This window comes from Elaeis guineensis, chromosome 7 (assembly GCF_000442705.2).
Source record: "Elaeis guineensis isolate ETL-2024a chromosome 7, EG11, whole genome shotgun sequence".
Classification (NCBI taxonomy): domain Eukaryota; kingdom Viridiplantae; phylum Streptophyta; class Magnoliopsida; order Arecales; family Arecaceae; genus Elaeis; species Elaeis guineensis.
Window position 1 is genome coordinate 86,885,448 of NC_025999.2, and position 11,643 is coordinate 86,897,090.

At 37.6% G+C, this 11,643-nt stretch overlaps 1 protein-coding gene and 1 long non-coding RNA gene across 2 annotated transcripts; one reads left to right on the top strand and one right to left on the bottom strand.

Annotated features, from left to right (window-relative positions):
• The first annotated feature begins 3,150 nt into the window (after positions 1-3,150).
• On the top strand, positions 3,151-5,310 carry LOC140859216 (uncharacterized). The gene is made up of 3 exons (XR_012142678.1): positions 3,151-3,445; positions 3,993-4,080; positions 4,171-5,310. It is a non-coding gene; the product is annotated as an uncharacterized lncRNA (long non-coding RNA).
• A 4,807-nt stretch (positions 5,311-10,117) lies between these two features.
• LOC105048782 (uncharacterized) lies at positions 10,118-11,329 on the bottom strand. Its single transcript, XM_010928229.3, has one exon. It carries the CDS (start codon positions 11,109-11,111, stop codon positions 10,410-10,412), a length of 702 nt encoding a protein of 233 aa, XP_010926531.2. The 5' UTR covers positions 11,112-11,329; the 3' UTR covers positions 10,118-10,409.
• Between the last annotated feature and the right edge of the window lie 314 nt (positions 11,330-11,643).

The window sequence follows — 11,643 nt, forward strand, 5'->3', positions numbered from 1 at the left end:
TTGTATAGGTAGTAGAAATGACAGAAATAGCGACGGCCTTATGCTATATCAATGGTTCTATAGTTAAAGGACCATGTGGAATAGAGTATACTGGGTGACCATAAAAGGCTATTAGATTAAAATATGAAATAAAATTTGAGGAGTTGGAGGATAAGTTATATAGAATTTTCTATATAGATAGAAGCAGAAATAGAATAATGATAATATATAGACATCCCACTGTTGTATAGTCTTCAATTCTCAAATATAAACCTGTTCCGATTACTGATGATGAAGATATGGAGATTATGTTTTCAACTGTAAGCTTACATTCTTGTTTCTCTAGTGTCGAGTTGTACATTGATATGCAATCTATTGAGGATACCAAAACTATTCTCAATTCGAAGTATGATGAAGTAGCTAATCGGGATATTAGAATGACAATACAGACGAGCGAACATGTTGGACCTTCTAAGTCTTGTATGGCCAGTGTTCTGCTGAATACTGATTCAAGAGATATGGAGGATCGGGTTCATTTGGCAATGGATAATGATGTACTAAATTTTATTATTAGACAAGCCTCATTGTACACAGTGGTCGATGATGCCGTCCATATTGACAATCGGCTTTTTGAGGAAGATGATGTACAAAGTGAAGAACGTATGGATGATGATGCTCAACAAGCAGGTACATCCCATGATGTATAGTTCTCACCTATTATGGAGCGCCCAAATTATCCGATGTTTGAAACTCCTTAGTTACATTCAGAAGTATTGATTGGATAGCTGCCAATGTATCAATATTTTTTGGATTGCATGCACCTTGTAGTATCTGGAAAAGAGGTGATAAGTTCCATAAAGAGCTCCGTTTTGCAGATAAGATAGATCTACAAACTATAGTAAGATAGATTCAGTGGATACACATTATGAATTCAAGATTGTTGAGTCAGAGCCGAATCTTTGGGTTGTTAAATATAAGAATATGGAGTCGGAATGTAATTGAAAGCTTCCAGTCATTTAGCGGGCTGATTATTTTGAAATCACAAGATATGTTGGTCCGCATACATGTATTTCGATCATACTTTCGCAAGATCATTTTGGACTTAGCTTGAATTTTATCGTCAATAAAATATGAAATCTTGTAAAAGAAGTACCCACAATTTCTATCGCCGGCATTAGTGCAGTCATAAAAAATAGATTCAATTACACGATTGGTTATAGAAAGATATGAGAGGCAAAGCAGAAAGTAATGACCTTGGTATATGGAGATTGGAATAAGTCATATGACTTTGCCCAAGTGGCTGCATACTGTAGAAGAATTTAATCTCGGATCATGGGTGAAGTTCATTAGCACTCCTACCGATCATCCATCATTTGCTACATTTGATCATATTTTTTGGGCATTTACATCATTGATTGAAGGTTTCAAGCATTGTAGATCGGTAATCAGTATTGATGCGATATTTTTGTATGAAAAGTATCGAGAGAAATTGATGATCGCAACTACTGTGGATGGAAATAATAAGATTTTTTCACTTTCATTTGCAATAGTAGATAAAGAGTCGACAAATACATGGAGCTGGTTCTTAGTTTGTCTGAGATTTCTTATTAGATCACATCGGGATATCTGTTTGATTTTAGATGACATACAGATATATTAGCTGCTATACAGAATGAATATCTTGGTTAGCAACCACCTTATGCACATCATGTATACTGTCTACGCGATGTAGCTAGCAACTTCAATGCTAGATTCGGGGATACAAGACTAAGAGATTTATTGAAGAGAACCGATATGCAAACACAATCTAGAAAGTTCGACAAATATATGAAAAAAATTAAAAAAATAAATTTAGAAGCCTTCCAATAGTTGTCTGAAATTTTGGTAGACAAATGGTCTCTTATATATGATGGTGGCTGAAGATTCGGTATGATGACTATAAATTTATCAGAATATTTTAATGGAGTGCTAAAAAATATTCATTTTCTGTCAATAACTTCATTGGTACAACTCATATTTTTTTGGCTTGTATCATATTTTGATGGGAGATATGCCCGAGCAGAGGATGCATTACATAGAGGTAAAAGATTTACTTCTTTTGCTATAACTCGATTGATTGCCAGTGAATCCAAAACCATGTCCCATAATGTAACAAGATTCGATAGAGCAAGTGGGTATTTCAAGTGCAAACACAATTCCGTGGACCTTATATGAACAAAAGCAATAACACTTAGGTGAAATCCTAATGCAAGACCTTCATTGTATTAATAAAGATTTTTTTATAAATAATAAATATATTTTTTAAGATTGTAATTGAAATATATAGATTGTAAGGTTGTCGGACCATACATATACATGCCAGAAATAGCAGTGCTATCATTTACCGTGCTCTCATTTGATAGCTATTTGTGCTCATGTGTCAATTAATTTTTGATGATACGTTGATGATTGTTATAGTCTGGATGAATACCATCACAGTTACGGTCATTAATTTCATCCAATCTTGCATGCTCATTATTGGTCACAACAAACAAATGAAATACTGATTGTACCATAATACCAACGATTATGATAGAAGGGAAGACCACGATCTTCATGATTTAGGAATGAAATGGATTGGATAGAAATCGGCAATAGATCTAGGTGTCGGATTTGTGGCTAAGAAGGACATGATAGACATTCATGTCCAACAAATAGAGCATGAACGTGAGTTTAAAACGAGTGAAACTTTGTGTTACATGTATTTTCTTGTTAATCCTTATGTTGTTTGTAATATTTCATAAACATGAGCATGAACATAAGATGTAATGAAATTTGTTTGTTGGATATTAATCCTTATGTTGTTTGTAATATTTATTTATAAAATGTTGTTTCTTATATTTGCTTAATTTTGTTATTGTTATACTCATTTTATAAAACACTTATACATTGACAGTAAACTCTTTTCTGTTATTGTTAACATCAACAACATATCATATTTATGGAGTCAGATCCATTAGATCAGTCTGTACTTTATGCACAGGCTACTCATCGCTATCAGCCATTTGGGATAGTCAGGTATATATAGACATGAGTTGTTGTACCATATATTTATAATTTTAACATCATGTGAACAAAATTATTAGAGTACATTGAAAATTGATAAACTATTTTTATATGGTGTTGCAGGAGTCCAATTTTTTACGATGTCGATGGAGGGATCTTGTTAGGTCTCGATTGATCCAGTTGGATTTACGTATAATGCCATATCTACAGCAGGTCGGTTTTATGGTATCTCTCACATTGGTTTTATATCGTTAGACTGGCATTTGGTCATTGCATTCGTACAGTGGTGGCGCCCGAAGACACATACATTCCATCTGCCGCATAGTAAGTGTACTATCACCTTGGAGGACGTTGGCATCTAGTTGTGTTTACCAGTCGATGGACTTTCAGTCATGGTAGTACATGTCAGGATTGGCAGCAGGTATGTTTAGATCTTCTAGGTGTTGTCCCACCCCTGATAAACTTAAGGGTTCTTGATTGAGTGTAGTATGGTTAGCTAAGCAGTTTAATAGATTACCCCTAATGCAGATGATATTGCCATACCGCGTTATGCTAGGACATACATCTTGCAGGTGTTAGGAGGGTGTCTGTTTGCAGAAAAAATCTAATAACCCAATTCATATCATATTTTTGCCACTACTTGTCGATTTTGAGACTACGGGATAGTACAGTTGGGTAGTGCCAGTCTAGCTTGGTTGTATAGAGAGCTTTATAGAGCAAGTAGGATAGATATACATCAATTGTGGGACTCTTGATTTGCTTCAGGTATGGGTGTGGGATAGGTTTCCTTTTATTGCTCCTCGTAGATTAGAGCGACCTCCTGTAGATCCTATTATGGATTTGGCAGATGGAGGTGCATTACCATATGGACCGCTAGCCATGAGATACGTAAATAATGTTGATTATGACCATTTGTCTATTGATGCTTTGTTGATTAAAATGTGACTTGTCGATGCTTGATTGTACAGGTAGAGAGATGCTTTTTCGATGATTGAGATTTCTATTTATGTCCTACTGATACATAGATACCATCTTGATCGACTTTGACCTGAGCAGGTAAAATTTTAATTGATTTGTATGCTATATTTTTTGGTTGTATTTGATTCAAATTGGCTTAGAATACTAACATTTAGTAATGTTTAAAAGTAAGATTATATGGCAACCATATACTCTGGAGGTTCTTGCACCTATCGATTATTGCTTTGCTGGACAGGATATATGACAATACCAGGTGCCACTTTTATGTTTTCATATTGTAGAGTGGCACCACCCTAATAGAGTGATGTGGTAATTTGAGATTCGTTAGGTTGCGCCACTTGACTATGATACGGATTTCAGACTGCATCATATCGATCTTAGGGTCGACAAGATCAGAACTGGAGCATCACTCATCAGTATTTTGTTGTGATATGGGAGCATCGATGAGACCATATTGTGAACGGACCAGTAGCGGTTCGTGCCATGCACTATTATGACGATTAATGCAGTGGTACTGTGCATTACTTGTCGTTTCATTTGCCGTTCTGGTGCGATATTTGATTATCTGATAAATAATAATAATTTTTTAATATTTTTTAATTAATCATAGTATATTTAATCGATTTTTTTTTTAAAGTGATAATCTGATGTAGATCCATCATCTTTGAAGCCCAGAGTCTATGTCCACATCTGTGCCAGTTATACAGGATATATGCACGTCGGTCCTCTATGCCCTGATGAGCATGAGCATATCACCATGGAGTATGACGCATCAGGATCCACACCTTCATCTTATCAGTATCCGTCATCATCGGGAGTACCGCCTGATCTGCATAGACGAGCTACTTGATCAGATAAAGCCTCTGAGTTTCAAATGTCAGAGTTTCCTCCATTCAGTCTCTATATGTCATCGAGGCTTACATGCACGATGATATGATACGGTTTCAGTTTGTTGATGATACAGTAGCGTATTTTGGAGTTGCTACGGATGACGTTATCCATCAGAGAGCTTCGAGTCATAAAGCAGGCATTACAGGTGAGGGAGTTGTAGATGACACTGTCACGCATATAGAGATGGCATTGAAGAGCATGGGAGCCCGAGAGAAGTCCCACCTATCTCACGTCGCAGGGAACTGCCCAAGACAAAGCGACGACTGTCATGTGAGATTTGATTCTTTTTTTTAGTTTTATTATAGTCATATGGGACTTTTTTCTTTTTTGTATTTATTATACCCATGTGGGACTTTGTTTGGGGTTGATTGTAACATATTTCTAACATTTGGATTTCTAGTTCTATAAATAAAATTATGATGTTGGTCAGGATGTGACGTGATGTTGGTTAGGATGTGATGTTGGTCAGATGTAGATACGATGCATGATTTTGAATTTCTCATGTTACTTGTAATCTATTCAGTCTAGGTAATGTGTTAGTCCTAAATCGAACCCTAATTCCCTCGTGCTCTCTCTTTGTTTTAGCTTAGTTAAGTAGCCAAGCCTTCCCTATGCTTTCCATCCCAAATCGACCAGGGCAGTCAATCAGGCTAGAGCCGTGCTGGTGAACTAGGGTTTTCGGGTAGACAACCTCTTTGGCTCGAGCTAGAGCTGTGCCGGTCAACCTACCAGATCAATCGAGCCAGAATCAGAATTTGATTGACTTTCAGTGGTCGACCGACTGAGAAATATGGTCGACCGGCCCAAATTATGGTCGATCAATTTGGCACAGTCTGAAGCCGTGTCGGTCGACCAACCTGATCAACCGCTTTAAGTTGCAATCCACTTGGCTTTTTACGATCGACCGACTGAGAAGACTAGTTGATCGACCGCGATTGACCGACCAGATCAATCGGGGTAGATCGGGATCCGCTCGGCTTTTAAGATCGACCGATTGAGGAAACTAGTCGACCGAAAGTGGTTGATCGGCCAGACACCCTGGTCGATTGGCCTTTAATCCTGGTCTATTGGTTCGAAAAATTGGTCTTGTGGAGGTGGAGGGAACTGGTCCTGGTTCAATTTTAAGATAACATAGATTAATAATATATTATTTTATTAGAAAACAAACAAGATTATATTACAACAAAAAGAAATAAAGTTGATGATACATTATCAGTTGAGGCCTCAAATAGTAAAATAAGAAGTTGGAGCTTAATCATCCGCTGTAGGATTCTATCGAGATGGAGGGAACTGATGATAAAAATGCTGTATGAACAGATCGAACCATGCAAACTCCTTATCCATACATGCAAATCCCTCTCTGACATCACTCTCCAGTGCATCGAACTGAGCAGACAATGCATGCATATCATAAGACTATTGATCAGACTGCATATGATGATTGTATATGATGACTGGACTGTGTCGGTAGGCTTACTTTCTTTTTCACCAGCAAATGTACGCTTTCAACCATCATTAGAAAAAATATAGCCCATATGCCTTAGAGATGACTTGTCGTAGGTGTCAGTGGGTTTGACCTCAACAACTTCCTCATCAGTGATAGAGACATCAAAGACCTCAAAGATAGCAGTCAGAACAGTTTTATAGGGCAAACAGATTTTGGATTTTTCAAGGCATTCAATCATAGTTTATCATTACATATGACAGATTAATTCTATCATCCAAAAGAATCTTTGTGAGGAGATAAATACCCATGTGTGATACATTATCTCTGTAACCTCCTCTAGACAGAAAATTGAATGTTAATATATGATGAATTTATCTATTTTCCAATGGTAATAGATGTGTACTAGGTTTACTTATTTGTCCTAAACTATCATCCTCAAAAATAGTTCTAATACAGCTATAGTAACCTAATCTATTATGACCCCAACAAGTGATATTAAAATATCTATCACCATCTGACGGAATATCTAGAATTTGACCAAGAACATCACAGTCAAACTCGATCATCTTTCCTTTTACAAAGGATAAAACAGAATAAGCTAATTTATTAAAGCTGAAATTACTATAAAACTATTTAACTAGAGTAAGATATGTTGGCTTGTTCAATATGCTCATAGAAAGCTAACCCATTCTTTCAAACAGAAATTCAATTTGAAAATCACTAAAATCACTTAACTATTCTTCCCCTTACAGCTTTTCATTGAGAAAAATTTGATTGATATTTTTCACTAGACTTAGAGTTCAGAAATAAATCCTCTTCATATCTATCCCGAGATTTTTATTTTTTATTTTTACTCGAGTTCTGTTTCCTTTTGAAATATTCTCATCTTTTCTTGAAGCCATGAGATTGATTCAGGTTGGAATATAGACACGAGAGGGAGAGAGAGTTGGGGGGATTATCAGAATTTTAGAAGGAGTTCTAGAGAGCAAGGGAGGTGGGGGAATTATCAGGTTTTCCTGGATGCTTGGAGGAAAAGAATTTGGGATATTTAAAATCATGAAATTATCATTTCAAGTGGTGATTTCATTGAAATCGTTGATCCAAGAAGCGATTTCACTGAAATCACCACTTGCACTAGCAAGTTTAGTGAACTCGTCAGTTCAAACGGTAATTTTCGGTGGGCTACATCATACATTTGTGTGGTTATGAAATCGTCATTTTAAGTGACGATTTTATACGTGGACGACAAATTTGAAAATAAATCTCGATCGGCTAAACTTTTAAAAATATTTAATTAAATAATAATAATAATAATAATAATCCTGAAAATGGCACCCATCCTTGTTTTTCACGAGCCTCCAACTAACCCTATCAATCCCGAAAGAAAGGATTTTTTCTTTTTGGCTCTTGGATGCTGACTAGTTTCCAGTTTTGATAGAATAAAAGTAGCTCGCTTTTGCAATATAAATGGGCAAAGTAAAGGTAACACAAGATCTTGATAGTACCATCGCTCTTGCCTTTTCGGTTTGGGTACGACGTCGTCACTTTATCAAAATGGTTGAGCAAGATGACTGTTAAGTTGACCATTATAAATAGGAGTGAAAGTGAATGCAATTACTTTCTCAAACTAGAGTCTTTGGATGGATTACCTAGAAGTAAATTCGCAAGCTCTATTTTTTTTCCTTTCTAGTGTGTACCTTTGATTTTTTTTGCTTTTTTTTTTTATTGGGAGGTGGGGGAGGTTTTCTTAAGGGAAAAATTTATTGATATCTTGATATCGTTTATTTTTGTTATTAACAACTATTTATGTTTCGCAAACGGGGCTATGACCTGTTATGCACCTCTTGTATTACATTCAACATTAAAAATGATTTCATCTTTTCTTTTTATTTTCAAGTCATATATTTGTCATTGCAATAGATAATATCAAATAATTACAATGACATATAGATGGCAATTAAAATAATTACTTACACGAAATATAATAGAAATTTTTATATAAACATCTATTAAATATTAAATACAAGGAGAGAAGATTTAACAATGACAATAGTATGTAACATGTTTATGATGGTTATAATATCAACATACATAATGACTATTATACACTCATATAACTAAGTTGATGTTTTCGAGAATCAAGATTCTTCTTTATTAAAGTGAAAGAAGAAAAAGACATTTTTTATTCTTTAAGGTCCAACAAAACATTATTATTTACTTTTCTTTAAGTAGCTTATGACTCTAATTACTTCAAAATAAATGGAAGGAATTTAAGACTTCTTTATTATAATAATTATTTTTATATTTTTATTTATCTACAAATTAGCGAAATACCATATGAAAGTTGATGTTGATGATAACATTTACATAAAATGTGTGGCTCGTTCTGTATAGTTTTGCTTTTATAAATGGTTTCTACCTCTTAAAACAACATATATATGTTAGGCACTTTAAATCTAGAAGACTATTTCACAAGCTAGGAATTACCAAACAATAAGATAAAAAGGATTGGTTGACACTATCTATGCATCATACATGATATGATGTACATAGAATGAGGTATCTCTAAGTCCTAGAGGGACTTGCATTTCAAATTATTTGTGCGATGGCCGGTGAGAAATGCCAAACTAGTTTACCGTTGAAATTAACAATGATCGGATGCCAATGGCCGAGGTTGTAGCCTTGCCTTCACCAATGAATTTTGAGAGATCTCGTTCTATTCAAGATTCGAAGAAAATATGCTTCTAAATATACAATCCTAGCTCTTTTAATAAAAATGTATTTCAATATATTGTATCAAGTTTTATTTAAATGAACGAAAAGAGTAGAGCACTTAAGAATGTAATAATACGTTCACCAGATAAAGAATCACAATCATGAATACCTTTCTTCTTTTTTTTTTTTTTTTTTTTCTTTCAAGGGCATCCCACTCGCCCCAGCATTGGTGTACAAATAATCTTATAAAACACAAGCAAGGTGAGTGCCCTCCGTGACCAAAAGCAGCCGTAACAGTAGATCATCACATCACGGGTACCATCTTCTTATTCTTGCGAGAATCCAATTCATGGACCCCTCGGATTATCTTCACGTGGCGGCCGCTGCCACCGCCGACGTCAACTTCAGCCTCGTAATCGCATCGCTGAGTCCACCCACGCGTCAGACTTTCACGTGGAAACCCCATGCATCCTATGACGTGGAAATCCCCCCTGTGAGTCCTGCACACGGGATGGTTCGTACCAGGCCCATGATGAGCATTGCGACTACCTTTTTGGAAATTGGAATTGGAGGAGGCAATTAATGCAGCGGTGCGTTGTTGGTATGGAAGATTCACACGGTAGCATTGTTTATTAGGTGAAGGGAATAATAGAGAACGGCTCTCCCTCCGTGACCAAGGTCATCGGATCGGATCCGCTATCCCCGACCCCACGTTAAGAATTCTAGTCTGCGGAAGAGAAATCATAGGGCACGAGGTTGTCTCCTTTCCACTACAAGAGAAAGACGGAAAGGAAAAGAATTGGGAGGGACGGCATAAAGGAAAAGTCCAGAAGGTTAAGAATCAACAAATCAATCGGTCGGGCTTAGGATAACATAAAATACTTGTTTCAGTAGAGAGAGAGAGAGAGAGAGAGAGAGGAGGTGTAGGTGGAAAGAGAAAGTACAATAATTACTTAAAGCAGAACGTGTTATATCACTTATATATTGCATTAAGAAACACATATCATTCTCAGATAAGAAAAAAAAAAGAATAAAAAGTCTGCAACTAGATTTGTAGGAGATTTGCAGTCATACAACAAAAATGAGCATATAAAGAGAGATTGCTAACCATCACTATAAGCGGCTCAAATATCAATTTGTTTCTAGCAAGCTCACTAACAGGCATTAATTATGTTCCACAAGAAGGACAAAAGGAATTAATTAAGCAGAAAGATATAGAGAGAGAGAGATTCTTAGTTCAAACTTTTAACTCCCTTCGTCACTCTTTGAAACACCAACATTCCACATGCAATTTATCATCAGCACAGATATCTAGTCTAGTTGTTATCCATCCATCCATACCACTGCAAGGCCATCAACATATGAATCTCTTGTCGAAGCACAAGTTGTTCCCAGTAGTGGAGAAGCCTACGACAGGCGGGGAGGTGGTGGTAGCCACCCCGAGGGTCGAGGGGTTGGTGGCTGCGGCACGCTCCAGCGACTGGACCTGGGCCTTGAGGAATTTCATGTAGCGGATGGCCTCATCAAGCATGGAGGCAGTGTCCATCTTGGTGCCTCCAGGGACGAGCCGCTGCAGTATCCTGATCCGCTCGCTGATCCTCTCCCTCCGGTGCCTGGCCGCCACGCTCTGCGGGTCCTTGGATATCCTGACGTTGCGCCGCTTGGGCGGCTTCACCGACTCGGGGTCGATATGGATGGGCTGCATGGCGGCGATGCGGAATATCATCTCCCTCATCGCCTCCACGGACGCCCACTTGCTGCTCTGCGAGGAGTACTCGGAGGAGGAGGTTCCTGCAGCGAGGGTGTTCGACGTAATCATGGTGGGGTCGCTGAAGGGTATAGAAGACGGCACGCCGACGAGTAGCGACGAGGGTGGACTAGTGTTGTTAATGTTAGGCGCGTTGTAGAAAGCTGGCCCTGGCGGGGGACCACTGCCGAACTCGGCTGATGGTTGTGGAGGAGGTTTCGAGAAGTCGGCCAGCTTCTCCATCTCAAACATCATGGTCATCAGGTCCACTTGGGCCTCTGGAGGAGAATTTGTGAAGTCCACATCCATTGGTTCCTAATATCACTTTTGGAAGAGAGAGAAAGATATATTGATAGAGAGAGAGGGACTGGAGGGCAGAGGGATCGATGGGGGAAGTGAGGAGAAGAGGGGGTGGACTTTGGAGTGCAAACAGAGGCTTGCAGAGGAGGAGGGGGGCCCTAAAGAGAGGGGAAAAGGAAAAGGAAAAGTGAAGAGAATAACACGAGACTACAAAGATGGACGATATCTTTCTTATCTATCTATCTATCTATCTACCTCGCCAGCCCAACAACAGTGCAGCAGCAAGGCTTTATATAACCAACCATTCATATGGTATACCTAATTATAAAATAATATAGAATATTCATATGTACAGTAATTAAGCAAAACAGAATGATATATAGAATAGTTTTCTAGTAATTAAGCAAGGCTTTTAAGTTTTGACGTCCTTTTCTATCCTTTGTTCATATAATAGCTTAGATGCGGTCAATTTTGTTTTACACTCGGCCCCAAAAATTTTGGTGTCACCGGGAATGGCTGCAGCGTTCGGTTTCAACTTTCA